Here is a 23,627-nt window from a genome sequence, read left to right on the forward strand (position 1 = left end):
GATGATATAGGAAATTTTAAGAACATGATGGACCAACTTGACCTCCCAAATACACAGAATGCCATAGCGTCTGACAATTGCTAACTACATATTTCTTTATAAACAGCATTTGCAAGTATTGGCCATAACTCAAGTCTCAACAAATTTCAAAGGATTGAAACATATTAAAAAGACTGATTTATAGAATATCTGTAATTGAAACAAAAAGGTAACCAGGCATGGTGGTGTAGGACTGTAATCCCAGCTGCTAGTGAGGCAGAGACAGAGAGGATCACAAGTTCAAGGCCAGCTTCAGCAACTTTGTGAGACCCTGTCTCAAAATGAAAAATGAGAAAGGCTGGGGATGTAGCTCAGTGACAAAGCACCCTGGCTTCAATCTCCAGTACCAAGACAAATCAAAAAAATGGTAACCAAAAATCCAAAAAATGTTTTCAAGTTAAACAACCCACTTAAAAATAATTCAAGGGTCATAAAAGAAATCACAATCAAAATTTTAAAACATGCTTGAACTGAATGGTAATAGAAATAAGGTATGTGGAAACTTGTGGAATGAAGCTAAGTTGTGCTTCCAAAGAAATGTAGGTCTTAAAGGAATGACATATAAAGGGGAGGGGTAAAAATCAGTATTTTAAGCATAATCTCAAGGTAGTAGAAAAAGAAAGCAAGTTAAAAGTAAACATAAAAGGAAAACCAATAGAGCTGGGGATGGAGCTAAGAGGTAGAGCACTTGCATATCCTGCACCAGACACTGAAAAAAATAAACAACAGCAACAACAAAGGGGAAGACAATAATGAAAAATAAGAGCATACATACCTTTGTTTGATTGCAAAGACACATTGATGAAAAACTTATTAAAATGATAAATGCTTAGCAAGACTGAACAAAAATACATACAAATTAATAATAGCACGCTTGAAAAAATATATCCCAGAGACATAGAAATAGTACAAAAAATAGCAAAATATCATAACAAACTTAGTAAGTTTGATATTTTAGGGGGAAAAATAGGCCAATGATTTGAAAAATTCAACTTGAAAAATTGGTCTAAGAAGATATAGAAAACCTAAAATTTCCTATGTTTGTTTAAAACTTTTTTTTAGGATATCAGAGATAATTTTATTTTATTTTTTAATTTTTAAAATTTTATTCTAATTTGTTACATATAACAGCAGAATGCAGTTCAATTCATATTACATAAGCAGAGTACAATTTTTCATTTTTCTGGTTGTATACACAGTAGAGTCATACCATTTGTGTCTTCATACATGTACTTAGGGTAATGATGTCCATCTCATTCCACCATCTTTTCTACACCCATGCTCCCTCCCTTCTCCTCCCTTCTCTTTGCCCTATCTAAAGTTTGTCTAGTAGATATTTTTGAGAGAATATTTTCACTTGATTTTAGCCAAAGGCCAAGAAGTGATAAAAAAATATTTTCAGATGACTAGTTGTATTTAAATGTAGGATAAATATATCACAGAACAGTGTTTTCCAAATTGAAGGTGCATGTGGATCACCTGGGAATCTTCTTAAGATGCAGAATTTTATTCTGGGTTGGTTTAATTTATTATTTAATTTTTTTTTCCTCAAAGAAAATTCCAAGCTCAGATAGCTTCAATGAGTAAGTACCTTAAAAATCAACAAAAACCTTACACAAAATATTCCAGAGGAGTGGGAAAGAAAGACACTTATGTTAGGAGTCACACTCAGTCTTGAGCATAAAACCTGATAAAACAGTAGAATGGAGAAAATTAGGAGCCAAGCTCTCAGGGGAAAGAACAACAAAATGCCTTCAAACAGACTTCAGCACAATTTCAAAAGGGGAATACATCACCTCTAAATTGATTTTTGTTTGTTTTTTCCTAAGGCATCTAAGGTTGGTTTAATGTTTTAAAATTTATCAGTATAAGCCAGGATATTAATAGAAAGAAGGAGAAATAAGATGATTATCTCAATAAATGCAGAAAAAGCATTTGATAAAATTTGACTCTTCCTCAGAAGACCATAAATGTTTATAAGAGAAATTAAAGTCTTAAACAACTGAAGGACTATATTAGAAGACTCAATGTTTTAGGATGAAAATTCTTTCCAAATGGATTTATAGCTCTAATGAAATCCCAGACAAAACTGCATTTATTTTTTTTCACATGTGCAAATTGATAAGCTTATCCCTACCTCACACACACACAGAAATCCCAGATGAATTGTAAACCTGAACATGAAAGGTAAAGCAATTACATTTCCAGAAGACAATATGGGAAAGCAGAACTTTTGTAATTTGTGACAGGCAAAATACTTCAACCCTACCACAAAAGAAAAGACTGTCTAAAGACGTCATTAAGAGCGAGGTACAGTTCTCAGGAGGTGCTGGAAGATACTAAAGAGCAAAGAGTTGCATAGGAGTTCATACGTAGAAAATGGCAAAATATCATATCAACTAAGAAGAAAATGACACACAACCCAATAAAAAATTGAGCACAAGACCTGACCTTGCCTTTCAGAAAACAAAGGAAAAAGATATACAGATGGCCAATATAAATATAAAAGTTCCCAATCTCATTAACCATGCAATACAAATGAAAACCATGGAGGAATACCTTGACATGCTCAACAAAAGGCTAAAATTAATACTTAAAATGCTAAGTATTGATGAAAAGGTGAAGTAATTAAAACATAAACTTCTGGTAGGAGTACAAATTAGTACAACCACTGTGGGAAATTATTTGGGATTATCTACCAAAGCTGGCCTATCAGTGATCTATCATTTCTAAATATATTCATCAGTTTACATATGTTCACTAAAAGAAATGCACAGCAAAGTTTTATAGCAGAACAATTTTTAATAGTAAAAACTGAAAAACTAGGCATTATCCAAGTATTTAATATATGAAGATAACCAACAATATGGACATTAGAACAATAAAATGTATCACAAGTTCATATATTGGAAGACTGCATTGCACTGAAAATGAACACTACCACCAGGGCAAGCAGTCAGAATTAAGTTGCATGAGAAAGACTCATACACAAGGGATATTGAGGTAAAGTTTTTCTAATAAAGTTTAAATAGGCAAAACTAATCTATGGTGATAGAAATAAAAGTAGTTGACACTCCTATAGCCTAACAATAGACAAGGCCACAAGAGAGCTGGGAATAGCTGATCCATGGGGTGGCTAGAGAGCATGTTCCACTCCTCCAAATTTACTGAGCTGTGTGTTTCTGATTTTTGCACTTTTCTGTGTGCATGCCACTTAAATACAGTGATCATGTGGACCGAAGTCCAAAATTAAAAAAGAGGTGAAAACAAATTCAAGATATAAACTCTTGGAGATAACAAAAGGAAATTTCCTGAAAAACAATTCAAATGGCAATTTTACACGCACACACATGCACTCGGGTGTGTAAGTGCATACACGTGCACTCCTATCTATAACTTTCACAGAAAGCACCGGGGCCACTTACTTTAAGCCAAACCTCATCTTCCTTCTCCAGGATACCTTCTGGCTGCTCACTCCCTTCATCCTGAGGTCTTTTTCCATTGGTAACACAGGGAAACCAGCCAGGAAGGGAATGTTGCTTGGGTAAATCTGGATGGTGTGATGTGCAAATCTGAAATGCAATTTCAATCAAAACTTAAGTGTGGAATGTAAAAGAGAAGGAAAGACAATAAAAGCCTTCAGTGCAAAACCAAGTTGTTACTCTCCTCCTAACTATTAGGAAATAGTTCCATTATTGGAAGAAAAACTTTTCTCAATGTAGAATTTCTCAATGTTCTCTGTTAGCCTCAAGATATAACTTGCTCGGATAGAAAAACATAATGACAACTCTCAATGCACTAGGGATCTTGCCCAAATAATAGTTCTGGCAGATTTCAGGTAACTGTTCCAAAGATTAGCCATAGAAGTCTTTCAGGGATAATGGTTAGGTCTTCACCATGCAGTACCCATTGGCCCTCAAATGAGTGAGGGAGTCATTGAGCATTCAGCTGAATAAAGCAGACAAGAAGCAAAACTCCAGGACACTTCTTCCACTTCACTTAGGAAAGACAGCAGGTTAGACTGAAAGCCACTTGAGAGAGCTGTCATTAACTTAGAATCTCCAAGTTCCCTAGCTTCCTGTCACTAGGCAGGAAATCTAAGGAGAAAGATGGCAAATTAGGCAAAGAGAGGGTGGCAGAAAAGTCTAGTTGCCTGATCAGATCTATTTCCCTTTACCTTCTTATTAACCAACTCCAATTTTGTTCAAGTTTATTTAGTTCATAAATACTCAGGGTTCCTTACCACTAAGCTTGACAAAGTGGCCTAGATCTGACCAATAACATGGGTGAAAGCTTACAGTGTTGAACTTCCAGAAAAGCTGCCATTTCCCCTGCAAATGGAAAGGTCTGCTGGCATGTGCCGATTTCCCTTTGGCCAGCAGCCTTCTTCTGCTTAAAATGCTGACTTCACGTGGAGGGGGAGCAGCAGGCATGATAAGAGCAGAAGGAAGAAAACTGCAAGCCAAGGATGAAAGATCTGCAATCTAGGAGGCAAGTGGGGCCTTGAACAGTCTCTGTGGGGATGTCTCCTTGTGTATAAAATGCAATGATTTCATTCTGGCCTGAAATGCTTGAAGGACTCTCTCACTTCTGTGAAAAGACTATATTGCCCATCATTAGGATGACCAGAGGAGTCTATGTGGCAGTGGAAGCATCTAGAATGATACCCGAGAGTCAAGAACCTTTAATCTTCTTTTAGTATTCAACTATAATTTATAAAGGTCAGTATAACATCTTAAGAGTCCACAGAGGATGTCCTATCTATTTAGGTGGATATTCAGCAACTATATACCCAAGGATTTGCCTTCAGGATTTCTCCAATAATAATGATTATCATTTAAATAACAGTGTACTTTGATCTTTAATATGTACTTTAAATCTTATTGGATCTTTATATTAAATCTTTCAGTTAAATGCAACAGATACTAACATATTCATTGAGTCCCGAGAAGATAAGTAACTTGCCATTACTCATCACCAATAGTGTAACCCAGGTCCTCTGACTCCTTACTGTTGTTCTCTATTATTTTGAGATAAATTGTCTCAAACACAGAACCCAACTATAATTTCTGACATGTGTACTCATGAGTGAAATTGTGAGATGCATGTCTACCTTGGAATCAGAAGTCCCTAGATGAAGCCAGGGAGGTTAAGTGGGGTGAATGCAAAGGGAGGGACTTCATGGCTAATCTGGAATCTTTCCACCTAACATGTTCTGAGATTAGTGAGGACAAAATTTGGTGTCAAAATCTAGAATATCCAGTCGTAGTGGCACTGGGAGGCTGACGCAGAAGGATCCCCCGTTCAAAGCCAGCCGCAGCAAAAGAGAGGAGCTAAGCCATTCAGTGAGGCCCCGTTTCTAAATAAAATACAAAACAGGGCTGGGGATGGGATATGGCTCAGTGGTCGAGTGCCCCCGAGTTCAATCCCCAGTACCAAAAAAAAAAAAAAATCCAGAATACAACGTGAGTGCCCACTAAGTATGTGGAAGCCTCACTTCATAAAACAGTTCATCTGGCTTCATTTACCATGGAATGAGGCTCTCCTGTTACCAGGGAGACAGGACACTTCTTCTTGTCCTCACGAGAAGAGAAAGCCTGGGTGGCCCACTGGTCCAAGTATCCTTCAGGAGTATGGAGGCCGCAGTCCCTGATGCCGGTTTCCTTCTCAAAAGGCTCACAAATCCCATCTCCCTCATACGTGTAGCAAAGGCTTGGTTCCCCTGCCGAGAAATGTGTATGACACAGTGTTTTTATATTTCGTGGGGAAAAAGTCAACATGAGAGTGCTGCAGCATTTCTCCTGTGGCCCCCTGAGGTCCGGTGATTGCCAGGTAGCCTAGTGTCCACCCCAAACACACATACCACCTCTCCAAGGGAGAAGGCTCCTTTCTCATTCCTTTCATTAGAATCCACCTCATGATAAAGTCATAGAAAGAGTAGGGACTGGGAAGAGAGGACAGGCAGAACAAAAGCAGCTGTAGGTCGAGTGTGGGAAGAAATTTTAAGTTAAATACTTAGAGGAAGTTGGAGGTACAAAAGAAGGAAGAAAAAGAACAAAGAATTCAAAAAGTGGAGTATTGTATTATATGCTTAAATCCCCTTTATAGTCTTTGAAATATTAAAATATTTAAGAGGGTTGTCCATTGAATTATTTCTTTTAATCATTTTTTGGATAGTGCTTCTCTCATGTAATTGCTTTGAAACTAGATGCATGGGTTTGAAGCTTATAAGGTGTCCTGTGTTTTCTTTCTCTCATGTAGGACAACCATGTGAGGTGTGCGGTTTCTGCGTGTTTCTTTAGGGGGAAACCTGAGTCTCAGCACATCTATGTGACTTGCTGAGGCACGCTTGCCCCTGGGGGCAGGTTCACTTCCTCCTGTGGCTCTGTACTGTCTCCTGCTGAGGCAGCAGACAAGTGAGAGGGGACTGTGGGGGGGCTGGTGGCTGCAGAGCAAGCTTGCAGGCCCTGGGCAGGCGCCGCACTTGCAGGGTAACTCCCGCTAAGTGAAGAGTACTGACTCCACACAGACATGCAGGCTTGTTTTCTCCACAGGTGGAAAGCTGAGAAACAGTTACGAAGCCATAGATTAAGTTCTGTTGTTCTTGAACCAAGATACTGGACAATTAATATTAAGTGCATGGTTCTTATTTCTCATACCTACCTAAATAGTAAGACATTAAAATAAGATCAAGATTGATACAAAATCAACACCAAGATGCATGTTCAGTAAGATCACTACTAAAGCTCACTGTTACTGTACCAGGCTTTCTGTCTGTATGTCCTCATGGCAAGCCCATGGGGCTACTCCAGTGATTTGTCAGCAGCTCAGCTCCATGGTGACTCTATGTCTGTGCCCAGGCAGAACACTACACAGGACGCCATGCTGTTTGAGGCCCTCTGCTCCTGCATTCCATCCAACCTATGACCTACCCCAGCCTCTCCCCAAAGTACCTTTGGAAGGACTTTCCCATATAATTCCCATCTTTCTCTCTTTATTTATAGTAATCACACACACATGCACACACACACACACACAATGTTTTTCTATTTACAACCCAGTGACTGCTTTTTTCCTGTTGTCTATTATTTTTAAACATGGAATTAAAATTGTTGTCATGTTGTTTTTTCAAATCTATCTGAAAACAATAGACTACTTTTAAGACATATTTCCAATGGTTGCTTCAAATCTAATCTTTTTTTAATATTTATTTTTTAGTTTTAGGTGGACACAACATCTTTATTTTTTATTTTTATGTGGGGTTGAGGATTGAACCCAGCGCCCTGCGCGTTACAGGCGAGCGCGCTACCGCTTGAGCCACATCCCCAGCCCTCAAATCTAATCTTTTGAAAAACTAATGAGATAGAACTATATGCTTAACAAAAAATGAGCTTATTATTCCCTGAAAAAGATGTTTAATGGTGGAACACACTGCTGTAAGTTTACCCAGTAAATAATTTAAAGATAGTCTTAAATATAGTATTTAAGTATAGTTAAAATAATTTAGATATAGTCTTACTGGAGTTAAAAGCTGAGGAAATATGAGTCAAACTTTATGGGATCCAATGCGATAGAAAAAGTAAAATCTACTCTTAGGTTAAATGAGACTTGAGCCGCACAGTGTTTGGGGAATGTATGTTTATTTTCAATATGAGACCACTATGTAACTACCAAAAAGAAACGATGCAAAGAGAGGTGGCATTAACAAATACTTGTGCACAAGGGGGAGGAAATCAGCTCAGGGTAGTCTGCACAGCCAAACCACATCTGGAGTATTGGATTCCTTTCTGGGCATTGACCACACAAAGCATGCCAGTTTGGGGTAGAGAGGGAAGGGTCTGGAAACCTAATCACATGAGGGGATGTTTGGGTTGGCAAGGAGAGTAATGAGGAGGCATTTGAAATATCTGAATGGTAGTCAAATAAAACAGGGAAAAAATGTATCCTCTGTAGTCTCATAGCAAGGAAAATGCACTTGATTGAACACAGGAAAGCTGAGCTCCAGGGCTGGCTCTGCAGAGACCTTGTTGTATGCCCTAGGATGAGTCACCTAAATGTTCTGAGCCTCAGTTTACAGACTGGAAAAGGGAAAAATTTATAATAGTAAAGCTAAAGGCATTCTGCACTCTTGAATTATGTAAGTAAAAGCTAGGGGTCTCTTCCTCAGGAATTGGTAGAAGGGGTTTCTATAAGAGCGTGAAGCTAGATAGTATCATTAACGTATCAGTTCTCTTCAAGACTCTTGCATATGACGGGCACTGAATTTGTGTTACTACTGAATACATGTACATTGTGGGCATTTGTTTGTTGAACAAATGTTTGGATAGATAGATGGATGGATGGATGGTTACTAACATTCTACAATTTAGTTCTTGCTCAAGAGAGCAAGGATATTTATATGTTCTATATGTACCTGAAACCTTAATAAATTCTACATAATTGAAATCATAGCCTACTTCATCTTGAGATTTGGAGACACTGAAGTGTTTTTAAACACACTGCTGTTTAAAATAACTTTGCTGTATGGTTGTGCTTCACAGACTTGCTGTAATGCATGCCTCTGGGGATGGAAAATACCGCACTGAAGAAACCTTCAGCAATGGCTTGCATCAGAATTGGGAGAAGTGCTGTAGACTGGCTCCCGGGCCCAAGGGTCTGGAGTCAGAGTCATCTCGCCATGATCTATCACCAGAGATTCTCCTGGACTGAAATGATATGGCCTTCTGTTGTCCTTCTGAGCTTATCCATTAAGTACAGACTCAGGAAGTCAGCCTGCACTCTCTTTGGCTTGGAATGTTTCCCTACCCCTATTTGTATGTAGAATCCATGTCATTGTGCTACTTATCTGACATTTTAGTGTTACATTTGAGGGCCAAAGAAAAATCCTTGGCATCATTAAGCCAGGGAACACTAAAACCTCATAGTTTGCTATAGTTTCAATCTAGAAATGTCCCCCCAAAGCTCATGTTTTGATAACATGGTCCCCAATAAAGAGATCTACTGAGGGAGGATTGACTCACATCAATGTTTTTCTACATGGCATCTAGAACACAATCTTGAAGGGCAGTACTTTTATATTTCTATTTTGAAGATAAACTATGCATATTGTGTATCATCTTGTTCAGTGCTGCCCAATAGAAATATAATGAAAGTTACAGATATAATTTTCAATTTTCTAGTAGCCATGAAGAGTAAAAAGAAGCAGGTAAATTACTTTTAATAATATTATAGCTACCTCAACATATCTAAATGCTATCATTTTAATATGTAAGTAGTATAAAATTATTGAGGTTTTTTTAAGGCAATGATGAGAGCTATAACCTCCTCAGTAGATTAACCCATTTTATTGATTAATAATTTGAATGGCCTACTGGGTGGTAGGCAGGTGAGGCATGGCTGGAGGAAGTAGGCTATGCCTTTGGGGGTTATGCCTTATGTAACTAGCTCCTCATGCAAGTGTGCCCACCCCCACTTCATGTCTGCCTTGAGCTGAGCAGATTTCCTCTTCTTCCATGATGTTCAGCCTCACCTCAGGCCCAGAGCAGGAGTCGGACTACTGTGGAGTGAGAACACTGAAACTGTGAGCCCCAAATAAACTTTTCCTCCTTTAAGTTGTCCTTATCAGGTACTCTGGTCACAGCAACAAAAAACTAATGTGGTTTAATTGAAATTCTAGAGCTGTATTCCCTTGGTTCAAATCCTGACTTGACCACTTCTAGCAAATAAGCACATGCAGGTTATTTAAGCCATCTATGTCTCAGTTCCCTCATAATCATGCTACATATTGAATGAGATAATATATGTGGAATACTTAGTGCCTGGGATACAATGGAAATATCAAATGTCATTGCTATTATTGTTAACATTAAGCTATATGTTAGAAGATATTAGAGACTCACAAAAATAATTCCCAGGGATGCCTCTAAAAACAAGTTATAATTCTTGCCAGGAACCCCTGAACTCACCAACACAGTTGAAGCCTTTCTCTAGTTCACATGTCCTTGAACAGCCATCTCCATTCAGCAGGTCTCCATCGTCACACTCCTCTCCCAGGCTCCTAGGAATATATATAATATATACACACTCAAAATGCTCTTTCCTGTTCAGTTACCATCATTTTAATTTCTTAAATCTCCCCATTACATAACAATAAGTCAAGCTGGGTACAGCAGGAGTTAAGAGAATTGTTTTACGGGGAAAAAATGCATTCAAAGTGATACAATTTCAGCAAAAATTGTTTATTGGTATGCTCAGTGGGTTGTGGAAATTCCTAGAAGTTAAGTAGCCCATGTCTCAGAAACATCTAGAAAATCCCCAGGAGAGTTCTTATTGTGTTTCTGGTAGAGGATCTTGAACTTAGAAAAGGCTTACTAACCCCAGGATGAATAGTCTTAGAAATTATTCATTTGTAACCTACAACTTGGCTAAACTTATTAGTTCCAACAGTCTAAAATCAGTAGCATTGCTAGACACTACTAGTCAATGATCTGAAATAGAAATCAAGAAAGCAATGACATTTACAATAGCTACCAAAAGATAAAATACCTAGGAATAAATTTAATCAAAAAGGTGGAAGGTCTCTAAAATGAAAATTATAGAATATTGGTGAAAGAAATTGAAAACACACACACACACACACACACACACACACACACACACTAAATAGCCAAAGAAATCTTAAGCAAAAAGAACAAAGCAGGAGGCATAGTACTTCAAAATATACTACACAAAACAGTATGGTACTGGCATAAAACTGACCCACAGACCAATGGAAGAGCATAGAGAGCCTAGAAGTCAACCCACACAACACAGCCAACTGATTTTCAAGAAAGGTGCTGACACATACTGGAGAAAGGGCTTTTCAATAAATGGTGCTAGGAAACTGGATTCCCCAGGCAGAAGGAAACTCGACCCTTCTCCCTCATCAGTCATAAAAATCAACTCCAAATGGATTAAGACAAGTGTAAGACATAAAATTACAAGAAGAAGACATAGGGGAAATGCTTCAGGACATTGGAATGGGTGAGGATATTTTGGACAAGACCCCAAAAGCACAGGAAACAAAAGCAAAAATAGACAAATGGGATTACATAAAAGAAAACTGGTATAGAGTAAATGAATCAGAACAGAGTGAAGAGATAACCTCCAGAATGGGAGAGAATATCTGTGAACTATGCTTCTGACCAGGAGTTAATATCCAAAACAAATAAGTTGATTAAAATGGCAATAGACTTAAATAGACATTTCTAAAAAGAAGACATACCAATGGCCAACTTGTATGGAAAAATGTTCAACATCACTTATCACCAGGAAAATATGAAAACCACAATGTCCTCACTCCAGTAAGATTGAGTATTATTTTTTTTAAGACAAAAGATAAAGTTCTGGTGAAGATATGGAAAAAGGGAACCCTTGCACAACGTTGGTAGAAATATAAATTAGCACACCTCTTAAGGAAAAAAGTACAAAGGTCTCTCAACATATTAAAAATAAAACTATCATATGACCCAGCAAGCCCACTACTGGGTATGTATCCAAAGAAAATGAAATCAGTATGCCAAAGAGACATCTGTACCACTGTGCTCACTACAGCACTATTCAGAACAGCTAAGAACAGAAAACAACCAAAGTATCCACTAACTGATGAAAGAACAAGGAAATATGGTACATATACAAAAGGGAATATTATTCAGCCATAAAGAAGAACAGGATCCTGTCATTTGCAGTAACATGGATAGAACTAGAGATCAATAAATAAAATAAGCCAGTCACAGAAGGATTAATGCTGCATGATTTCATTCATACGTGGAATCTAAAATAGTTAAATATTTGATCTCATGGAAGTTGAGAATAGAATGGTGGTTGGCAGAGGCTAAGCAATGGAGGGATGAGGGAGGGATAGGAGAGGTCAATCAGTGTGCACTAGTTACAGTAAGAAGTTCTGGTGTCTGTTGACAGTGGAGTAACTATCAATAATAATCATGCACTCTACAGTCAAAAAGCAAGAAGAAAGGATTTTGAATGTTTTCACCATAAGGAAATGATAAAAGTATGCTTAACCTGACTTAAACACTACACAATGTGTACATGTATCAAAACATTACATGGTACCCCATTAGTATGTACATTTTATACTTTATGTATCAGTTAAAAATAAACTTAACTTAAAAAATCATTTGACCATTAAGAAAAGGGGAGGGGTTCAAAAAAATCCCATGTGGATTTTTTCTATTCATTTTTATCTGACATTTCTTTATATTTTAATCTCATTGTTTTTTTCTATCTAGATGTAGTTGCAAAAGTCGCAGTTTTGCAGAACTCAAATCTCAGGTCTGTTTACTACCCAGAGACTTAGGTGGTGGCCCCATTGCAGCTATATCTTAGTCCAGGACATCTGTTAAAGATTCAAATTCTGTTCTAACTCCCTACTACCACCTGGTGGAAACTACCATATATTTCAAGGGAGAAACAAGGCTGAGAGAAGAACGTCATTTTGGACCTCCCTGCTAATACAACTCATATAACTACACCGGGATTGAGATTGGTAAAATAGTTTAGAGTGCAGGAAACATGAAGCATGTCTGATGATAAGACATGTGTGGTTTGAGCGCTTCTGAAAGAACTAAAATTTGACTGTTCTAAATGGTGCCATTTTTCTCCTTGATTTCATCATGTCCCAAAGTGAATACGTATTTTAACCCATCAAAATAAATTTTGTAATATGTAAAGACTTTCAGACACAGGACATCATTAGTAGCTCCAACCATTATTTAAAATATATCTCATGGGATGGATTAACAATTAAATAATAACCTATGAGAATGCTTTAAAATGAAATTGAAGTGTACAATGGATGCAATAGTGTAACAACCATGTTTTAAATGGTAAGCTTTTAAGGGAAGAAAGGATAAAAATTAAAAAATAATTTAAGAAAACACTCTTTTCTACATAAGGCAATGGAGTTCAATGAAAAGAGGCTACACTAGGGACCTTATCGGATGAGTGATCCCTGAGAAGTCTCCGAAATCTTTGCACCTTAGTCAGCTCATCTATAGAGAGAGGACTGACCCACATCAATGTTTCTCTACATGGCATCTAGAACACAATCTTGAAGGGCAGTACTTTTATATTTCTGTTTTGAAGATAATCTATGCATATTGTGTATTCCTGTTCAGTGCTGCCCAATAGAAATATAATGAAAGTCACAGATAATTTTTAATTGTCTAGTAGCCATGAAGAGTAAAAAGAAGCAGGTAAATTACTTTTAGTAATATTACAGCCACCTCAACATATCTAAATGTTATCATTTCAATATGTAATCAGTATAAAATTATTGAGGTATGTTACATTCTTTTTCCAATTTAAATACTTGATCTTTATGTAGAACTCATAAAATATGTAGTTGAAAGAGTAGATTCACCCACCCAAGTTATCCCAAGTCTTTAAATTAAAGGTTTTCTAATAACTGAATTGAGTTCCAGTTTTTAAACTACATTACTTAAAGTTAGATAAAATCGAATATTCAGTTTCTTAGTTGTATTTGCCACATTTCACAGCCTCAGGAGCCACATATGGCTGGCAGCTCCTGTGCTGGAAACACACACCAAGGGATCATCTTCTGAGGGGCTGCTCTAAATTCCGAGGGGCTTGCTGTGCCTATTTTGACAGTCTTGCTGACAAGTGGTACCAGGTGGGTGGGATGGTTTGTCTGGCTCCTGTCTGATTTACATGTAATGGGTGTTTCCAGCTGAGGCAGAGCTAGGATTCAGTGATCATCTTCTTGCTGGGTGTCATAGCAGTCCTTCCTCCGCACAGAGGGAGGGTACTTGCATAGGGTGAAAAGTGTATTTTGACAAAGAACTTATACAACCCAGTAGTCAAAAAGTGCTGCCTCAGTTGAAGCTACTTCAAGACACAGGAGCAAATGTGAATACATAAAGTTAGGAATAAGGTCCTGCACACTGTTCTGCCCCACAACACCTAGCAAATGTGACACCCTGGGGCCTCAAGGTGGCTACATAAGAGATTGGCCTTCACAAGCCTATTACTTAAGGCAGAGTGTTTTGTTCAAGGAGGGCTCTGCCAATGCAGCAGTCAGAACACAGCCACCCAGACACCTTGACTTATGGGCTGTAGGCCTGAAATGAGATAGCCAGAACATGGAAACCAATAGCAACAGTTGGTCTCATTCTGTGTGCATAGGAAGCATCCCCAGGGAGAAACTGGATTTGAGCAGGGGAGATGCGATAGCAGGCTGAGGTGGGAGAGGCAGTGCACTAGCAAGGTTTGTGTAATGAAGTGACCTCATTTGCTTCCATGTCTGAAAGAGGTCTGGAAACGTTTAGTGTTTATACTTGTATGCAAAGGAGTAAACTTACATACAGCTTAAGGATCTTAGAAGACTGAAAAGATAAACAATGTTCAGTGATTGCTAAATGATGGGATGGGATCTCAGAATTGATTCCCATTAGGGCCATTCACCTGGTTTGGGAAATTAAAAATAGGCTACCTTAATAGAATGCAGACTCTAAGACAAATCATAGTAACTGGCCTTCCAGCCTCCTCCTCCCAGAAGATTTACATAACTAACAAATCAGGCTACATGTGCATTAAGGATACTTTGATGTAGAGTGACAAACTGCCCCGGTTTTCCTGGGACTGAAGATTTTTCAGTGCTAAAATTGGAAAACAGAATGAATTAGTTCCCTATGTTGATATTGAAGGACAACAAGAAAGTAACATGGTATGTTAAGAAACCAAAGAGGTGTATTCCATCTTTATGTTGGTGATGTTTACAGAAAGGCTGGAAATTACATTTTAATTAGTTCTTTCAGGGGTCCAATGAGCAACTCACTTTGCTCAAAGCCATTTGGTAAAATCAAAATCATACAACTTATTAGTATAGGGTTATTAGTAAGGGTGGGCCATTGGTCCAAAATATATCCCCTTCATCATCATTTGACATGGAGTTTTCTGCATAAATTCCTCCCCTGAATAAGTGCCACAGTTATTCACTGAGGCTTTAAGGGGAGCCCTGGAGAATCAACTCCAATATCCCAATGCTCTGGGATGAGCTCTAGATGAAAGTGAAGAGGTGTCAGTGGCTTCTCAAGCTCATCCCAGGTCCCAGATTTTGTAATCTTAACACTAGAACCACCCAGGGCCTTGTCTCTACATATCTAAACAAGCCAAGCTCAAACTGGAGGCTAAACCTTTTATGACCTCGCTCACATACTCCCACACACGTAATACTTACCCTGCCACCTTCCCATCTCCACAGTAAGGAGCACCGTGGATGTGGTACAGAGGAGGTGAAGCTTCTCCCAATTCTGATCCAGCCTCAGCTTGAACTTGGTACTGATACATCTGCCCAGGTATAACCTCCCTGTGGAAACCAATGGGTTGGTGACCATGACCTCCTAAAAATGGGCCTTTTGCAGATGTTTTTCAAGAATGTAAGTGAAATGTTATGGGGAACATAAGTATTAAACATACCACAATTATCTGAAGCAAAGATCAGGGGAAAATTGTATAAAGCAGCATGTTTGAATCCATATTTATTTCTATATTCCCTTAATATTCATATAGTAGATGTACAATAAATGTCTGCTGAATTAACACAAAAGGTAAATGTCCCAGACAATCTAGAAGAAGGGTATGTGAAGAGTGTTTTAACCAAGTCAAAACAAAACAACCATTGGAAAACCAGCGTTCTGTATCTTCAAAGTAATCAGCCTGGAGAGGAAAGCTGGGGAATATGGGCTCAGTTGAGGCCATTCTTGGGTCTGTGGATTATAGTTCTCTTAGCTCTCAAAGGAATTCTTGTCTTAAGGAGACGAACCCTTAGGGGTAAGAGCAACTATTTCAGAGAAGAAGGTAAGAACACCTCCCATCACCATTTTGAGGAGGCAAAAATTCATGGTCAGGAATGCATTAAATTAATGTCTATCTACAATACCAGGAACGTGGCTGCAGCAGTTGACATGAGAGATGGAGGGAGTTTCTCAGACTATCTAAAGCCTAAGTACACATATCAGGTGGAGAAAGTGAGAGGCAGGGCACTTAGAAGGGGGAAAGTTCTGGAAGGGAGCTTCTAGTTCCAAAGACAAATTCTGCTTTCATCTTAATTTTGCCCAGTGCTTTCCCGGATTGGAAATCTACCACCAGAGTCAAGGCAGGAGGAGACTACCTAGGAAGACAGGATTTCATGGGACTGCTATTCATGGCAGCCATAAAGCCAAGACCCTCTTTGCTTTTTTTGTGGTGCTCGGGATTGAACCCAGGCCCTTGTGCACATGAGGTAAGCACTCTACTAACTGAGCTATATCCCCAGTTCAGACCCTCTTTTCTTTAACAGACTCTTCAACTCAACCACAAAGATTTCCCACCCTCACCTGATGTAGCAACAGCAAACAGGAAATGTCTTGGGATTTAAAAAAAAATACCTTTAAAAACCTCTGTACTGGTTTTTAGGAATTTTAATAGAAAAGACACTCAAATGTTAAAGACTTTTAAATTTTCAAATTAGCTCTCCTTTTAGGGGGTGGGGGAGCAAGCTTCTCATGAGAGTGCTGGATATTTTTAAAGCAAAATCAATTTTATTTTATATTCTAATCAATGCTGATGGTTTCCCTTTATAGGGGTTTTCTGTGGGACTTCTTGTCCAACCATGAATAAAAGTTGGACACTGTTATGTGGCCGAGAAAAGGATGGATGGAAACACAGGCTTGTGTTTACTGTTCTTGGGGGAAAACTTAGCAGCAGGCCTTCAGTGCTCTGAGTTTGTAAAAGGCAGTGTCCTAACTGAGGAAACAGGGTGGAAATGCAATTCAGTTGGGAAATCAAATTTAAATCCTGAGTCTGCCATTCACCAGCTTGCAAACCAAACTGAAGTTCAGCCTCAGTTTTCTATTGATAAAATGGGATGTCACTAGCCTTAAACACTATGTGCATATGCATGTAACACCATGTGAACTGCCTTATTAGAGAAGTTCAAAAGTGATATTTTTCTTTGTACATATACCTGTGATATGTCTATATGTTCTCCCATTTGCGTTAGGTTTTTCATCATTTTACCTTCTTTGAGTCTAATTAAAAGAGCAAATATGGGAAGAAAAATGTATTGGAGCTTAAGATGAACATTTTCTTTAGATTTTATAGCTGCGGTAGTGTGCCAAAGGCCACCCCATGCAGGATGCCCCTCTTGAGAGTCTACTTTGCCAGCTCTTGAAGCTGGAGTTGTCTGTATGGCTCACTTGGGCTAGTGGAACATTGTCTTGAGCAACATAAAGCAGAGATTTGAGACATGCAGGCCACTTGGGGCTTGCCCTCCCTGCTGCTGGGAACCTTTCCACCACCATGAGAAGCAGCCCAGTCTGGGACTTGAGAGACCAGGCAGAAAGAGGCCCTCATCTTCCCAGCATGCCAGCTGTCTCTGCTGAGGCTTCCAATGTGTGCACGAGGTCATCCCAGGCCATCTGGCTCCAGCCAAGTCCATCCAGACTAGAACACCCAGCCCATCCATAGCATCATAAGAAGTAACGCTAGCTGTTCTAAGTCACTATGTTTTGTCATGATTTCTACCACGGCAAAAACTGATATAGCACCTCTGACAAAACTTTATTTTACCCTTGTTCTGCCCTCAGGGCAGTCTCTAAGGAATTATGAGGTGAAGGGAATTTGTCTTTGGAGATACCCGTCTCCAAGTACAGATGTTGAATTCTTCGTAGGTAATCCCCTTATCTGAGTCTGTGTCCCCAGCACTGAGCAGACTGTGCCAGGAACACAGCAGAACTCACTAAGCATAGGAAGAAAGAACAGAAATAAGAGAAAGGAGACTTGGAAGAGAAGAAAATAAGAAGAGAGAGGGAGAGATGAGAAAAGGGGGAAAGTATGAAACACACGTTGTGAGTGAGTCATGGGGCAGACTTTGGTGCCTGCAGGGCCTGTAGCCTGAGCTATAGCAGAGTAGACTGTAACTTGTGAATTTTACAGAAGCCATGTCAGATTGTTAGAAAGCTACAGCAAGAATCAGAAAGCAAATTGTCATGGGACCGAAGAATCTAATTCTGATGAACTTACTCTTGGCCAGTACATTCAGTCCAACTCAAAGACCTCATATACTAACCTCCTTTCCCCTTAATCATAATGATGGCCTCAGCAATCAGAACATCTGCTTGTCCCTCTCTGGGAAATATTTTTCATCTCAGACATGCCACTTGAGAATAAAATCCTCCCTGAGATTCTCAACATTTCTCCAGCTAAATGCATATCAGAAGATTAAAAAGTGGAAATCAAAAAAAAAAAAAAAATTAAAAAGTGGTAATCAAATTGACTCCCAAGGTTCAGGAAGCCCCATGATTTGGAAGGCCTTGCAACCCAACTCACGTGTCTGTAAACTTCCTGCGAGGGTGTGTCACCACCATGGGCAAGCCGCTGGCAAAGGGTGGCTCCCGGAGAACCTGGTACCTCACAGGCCTGCAGCCAGAGCATAAGGGGCTATGGGGCTGGGAAGTCAGGAGGGCCGCGTCAATCTCCATTCGCTCATCAAAGGTGTAGACTTTCACCCCTGAGACCTTCCCAGCCACGTGCAGTTTGATGGTGAGTGGGGTATCACAGAAAGTGTCTAAGGGACCCAGATGTACAGACTCCTGGTGTTCCAGCAAGATCTCTGTATCAAAGAGTGCCTGGGAAGAGTCCATGGAGAGGTAAGTGACCCAGAGGGTGAGGGTGTCGGCTTGCACTGGGTGTTGGAAGAGCAGCTCCAGGCTACAGCCTTCTGCAGGGCAGGGCACCGTCATGTTCATATGGTACAGGTGGAGCTCAGGACTCCAGGCCTGCAAGCTCGGCTCACAGGGCTGATCGACATCAGGAGGCCCTGAGGCAGGGGAGCAGAAAGGCACATCAGGAACTGCTACTAAAATCTGAAAATGACCCAGAACCCCCCAAATAATAATAATAATAATAATAATAATAAAATAAAAATTTTAATCCGAAAATGAATGAGTAGCCCGTATCAGCTGTCAGAATGAGGAAAGAAGGAGGAGAGAGCCTTGAATTCCTAGGGAAGTTGGCCAGCATAGCAGGTTGTGACTTAAGGACTAATAAGGGCAAAGCGTAACAGTAAAAGGAATGATGCTCTTGTCACTGTCACCTCCACCTGGTGTCCTTTAAGGGATTCAGCAGGACCTGGGAATGGGACAATCAGATCCCAGGTGGAACCCTGAGACTGATGCAGAGATGTCAAGTCATGTTCTCCAGAAATTCTTGGGCAGAGGAGAATTGCATACTGAGTTCATTAATAATGTATGGTAAAATTAGTGCTTCTGAAGCCCAAGGTTAACTTCAGTTTGTCACTATCCTCTCTGTGGTGTACTTCATAAGACTTCTCCCATTCCCTAAGACCCCACTGTGGCACCTCATCTTCTCAACTGCTGGCCAGACTCTAAAACCATGTTTGAATTCTCCTGTGAGGTCAGGTGCATGTGAGCAGGTGGGAACTGCAGGGAGGAAATGCAAACACAGAGAGAGGACTGTGGGGAAAGGTGGAACTTGGTAACCAAGAAAAAATGTAATGGTGAAAAATAAAATGCAATAAGGTCAGCTCTGGAAATAATCCATAAGAATGGGTTTTATTTCATATCATGTGAAGGGAATTGAAGAAAATGTGTTGGATTAGAGATCAGCCAGGTTAGGCTCCAGCGGGCACTGTACCCTTACCTTAGCTAGGCAGCCATAGTAGGCACAGTGTTTTAAGCTTTGATTTGCTTGTTTACAAAATACGCACTAATATTTAACTTCTGCCCTATTAGGGGAGTGTAAAATATCTATACAATATTTCATAGAAATGAAGTAATTACATTTGCAAAAGTAGAATTATTTAGTCCTTCAGAATTCGGAAAATAAAGAATGGCCAAAAGCCCAGCAGAATAAGTTGAAACATGTATGTATGTGTGTAAGATGGTCCTTACTGTTTTTTTGGCCAACATTGTGAGTTGATTGATTGATTCATTACAAACCATGTTTTGCATTACACCTGGTGCCATTCTAGGTGCTGGAGACAAGTGGTGAACAAGAGTGATAACAGTCTAAGCTTCACCCATCTTACAACAGGTGATAGATGTAACAATTATTAAATGGAAGGACATAAAGTGTAACTTCAAGCAGTAATGGCATCTTTGAAGAAAAATGAAGGAATATAAAGGAATAGAGAATTATGAGGTGGGGATGGGAGCTATTTTAGATTATGAAGCCAGAGAAGTTTTGACCAAGAACATGATAATTAAGGAAGGCATGCACTTGATTCAATTCTCTATTCCCTATAGCATTTAGAAATTAAATGGTGATCAAGAAGAGTTAAGTAAGTGCCATGAAATACATTTTGTGCCTGCATTAAATGTCTGTGCTTGCTCTGTTGAGGGTTCAATTACTTTTACTTCCTGTATTTTAATTACGACCAGGTCCTTCACTCTTTCAAAGTAAAGGAAGATCAGTTTTTTCTCATCCTAAGTTTCCAGTGCTTATCTCAAATGCCAGTAAAGAAAAGGCCTTGAAAGCCAACCCAGGGGTGGCACTGACTGTCAGAAGCTCTTTATTATAATTTCATATGAAAGGTGAAATAAAGGCTCTCAAAATTGACCTGGTTTGCCTGAAGATATAAGAATTAGGACCCAGAACTTCAAATTCTTTCACCTATGCCAGATAAATTTAGAACGCTTCCAAAAACTGAAATGAAAAAAATTCTGAGTTAATGAGTCCAACAGATATAAAAGTCCCAAACTAGATCAGTTTGCCACAGAAAGGGGACTTCTATGAAATGCCAGACTCTAAACGAGTCTACTGCAGCAATCCTACGGTGGCTCTCCATCCTCCAAGGAAATCTCTCATCTGAGAAAAGCCACTCAATACATCCTGCGGGCACTTCCCTCCAGCTTTCTCCTTTAGGCTCTGTCACTTGGGTAACTGGAAGCCCAAGATGACCTCATGCAGATACTCTTAGGCCACTGTCCTTTATTTCTTGTCACAGTCAAGATTGCAAATTAATTTAAATAAGCCATGTCTAACACATCTTACTGGAGACTTTTTTGGGTCTTAAGAATTATAAGTGGGCGGGGGGAGCAAAGACAAAAGATAACTATTAGGAAAGCTGCTGCAGATGTCAGAAGACGTCAAGCCATCCATCAGGAGGTGCTAAAAGTCATGTCAACAGCATTTTCTGATCTGGAACTAGAAAACGATCCATGCTGAAATATGTCTTTGGAGCCCTGATGTGCCTATGTGAGTGCGTATGTGACTTTTTGAGAAGTTGGAGGAGGGACAGGAAAAGAGATAACGAAAAACATCTCTCTTGTAGAGCTTAGCTCATATCCAAAGCACAACAAGTACCAGTGATTAATGGACTCGTAAAACAGCATAGATGAGAACTATCAGTGTGGAACACCTAGTCCACCCCACCCCCACCCGATGCACAGGGCCAGAGTGTTAGTTCCCAGCAACTTGCCGTGCCCCCTGTCAGTCTCCTGATACAGAGGAGGAAGAGATCAGCTTACACTGCCATATGACAAGGCTGTTCCAGAGACAATAGGCATGCGGAACACCATTGGCCCTGTCCCACCTGAAGTCACCCCTAGTTCAGCAGAATTCTCTGTCCCTGTGTGCTGTATGCTAATCTCTGCTTTATCACAGCCATTGGGCCTCATGTTGTGTGCTTATGAGACATTTGGCACACAGATGCACCAGGCAGTCTACCTAAGGCCCTGGAGACACCCAGCAAGACACACACACACACACACACACACACACCTCTACCTCTCTCTCTCTCTCTCTCTCTCTCACTCACTGCCTGTTCCTTACCATGCCACTGCTCCGCCCTTCCTTTACTTTCACCCCCATTGTCAATGGCCACTAAGGCTCAAGTTGAAAAGCCATGGTACTTTACCCACAGCCTCCTCTGGGGTCCAGTAGCCAGAGGAATCACACACTCGCCGAGAGGAAGCCCTGTGCACGTACTGACGGAACATCCCATCTTCTGTGCAGGCACCACACACGCTGCCTGGGGCCCTGGGGAGAGGAAGCAGTGAAGGTGGACATCCATTCTGCTGAGCTGGGACAAGAAAACTGAGAAGACCCAGGGGAAGGGCCTCTTACTGTGGGAGGCCCTAGAGGGCAATGGAAGCACAAGTGTTTGTCAACTCAACTTCCTCCTTATACAGACATCAAAATTGCAAAATTCATAGTGACATCAAAATATGAAGGCCATGAAGGAGAAAAATTTAAGTCATAAAGGAGGCCTGTGGAATGTAAGTGGGTAGCTTGTGTCTTGGGAACACTAAACACAAAACAATTACAATCTGAATTGATATAAAATTTCTTTCTATACTGACTGTTGATAAATTATTAAAGACCCCTTGAATTTTCCCCACTAAAACAGACAGTAATTTTCAGAGTAAACATTGTTTCAGACTCCCTATTTTAATTACATACATAAAATAAAAGTCTGTGAAATATAATGTCCCTCATTTCTCCACTGCCTATGAGGACATATCTGAACCCCTCCCCACAATCCAAGGTATAGCACAAGTCAGCTCCAGCCTCCCCTCCTGCAGTTCCTTCATTAGAAATGAAGGAATGGTATATTTCCATCCCAAAGAACATATCATTATTCCACAAAGACATAGCTCCATGAAACACGCTGTCCCCCACTCAGAATGCCGCATGGCCTTTCCGAGCATCTCTGTCTGGCAAACTCCTATTCTTCAGGGGCCATTCTAATGTAGCCTTTGCAGGAGTACACAGGCTGTTTCCTCTAAGCGGACAGCTCTCCCTCTTGCACCCACGGCACCCACTGGTTCCTCTCCTAGGAGTCTGCTCCGTGGTGCTGAGAATTTCCATTTAACTTCTTTCCTTTGCCGCTAAGCAAGTCCTGGCTTATTCTCTTTCCATCCCCAGCAGTCAGCATATGGACCAGCTCAGTAGTTTGGGGAAGTGCTTGTCTTATAGATGTCTATGAAATAATTATTGGTTAATGATTAAATACAAGCACCATATTTGAGGTAGGCAGAATAAGTGGAAATAATAATAACTAAACAGCAAAGGGAAATCACTTGATAAGGCTTGTCTTTGGTACTTGGACTGCTTTTAGAAGCCCAATTTTGAACAACACGTCTGAAATGCAGGCGCTGAATCAGGAACACTCAATAGGTAGCATGTTAATAGCATATATTAATGTCATATTAAACATCTTACAATGTGCTAGAGAAACAGTGTTGTTAAACAAAGGGCATAGTTATGACAGCAGCTCCCATGTATCAAATGCCTCCCATACCTGGCTGTGTGCCACATGTACTTCCCATAAATTATTTCTAATCCCTGTAACAACCCTCTGTTTACAAGGGAGACAATTCAGGCTCAGGGAGGCTAAGTAAATTGCTCAAGGTCACAAGTTCCTTAATTCTTTCAAGCAAGAGCAAGTTCCCAAACACCGTCTAGTGTCTGGTGCTTTGGCAACTAAGAGGTGTAGCTGAGGCCCCCGCTGACTCCAAATAGAGCTCACTCCTAACGCAGATGCGACTCCAAACCACATGTCCCTG

The 23,627-nt window shown here is 40.0% G+C and overlaps 1 protein-coding gene across 1 annotated transcript in view; it reads right to left on the reverse strand.

Annotated features, from left to right (window-relative positions):
• The window catches only part of Pappa2 (pappalysin 2), a 251,429-nt gene that overhangs the window by 113,280 nt on the left and 114,522 nt on the right, over positions 1 to 23,627 (reverse strand). The window contains exons 7-12 of the mRNA XM_046430234.2: positions 21,977 to 22,098; positions 18,427 to 18,916; positions 15,296 to 15,424; positions 10,005 to 10,096; positions 5,568 to 5,761; positions 3,465 to 3,611 (exon numbers count right to left, since the gene is read on the reverse strand). Coding sequence (XP_046286190.1) covers positions 3,465 to 3,611; positions 5,568 to 5,761; positions 10,005 to 10,096; positions 15,296 to 15,424; positions 18,427 to 18,916; positions 21,977 to 22,098 — 1,174 coding nt within the window. The remainder of the gene's footprint in view (positions 1 to 3,464; positions 3,612 to 5,567; positions 5,762 to 10,004; positions 10,097 to 15,295; positions 15,425 to 18,426; positions 18,917 to 21,976; positions 22,099 to 23,627) is intronic.

This window comes from Marmota monax, unplaced genomic scaffold (genome assembly GCF_021218885.2).
Source record: "Marmota monax isolate L192 unplaced genomic scaffold, Marmota_monax_Labrador192_F-V1.1 WCK01_AAM20220418_F8-fsc00055, whole genome shotgun sequence".
Classification (NCBI taxonomy): domain Eukaryota; kingdom Metazoa; phylum Chordata; class Mammalia; order Rodentia; family Sciuridae; genus Marmota; species Marmota monax.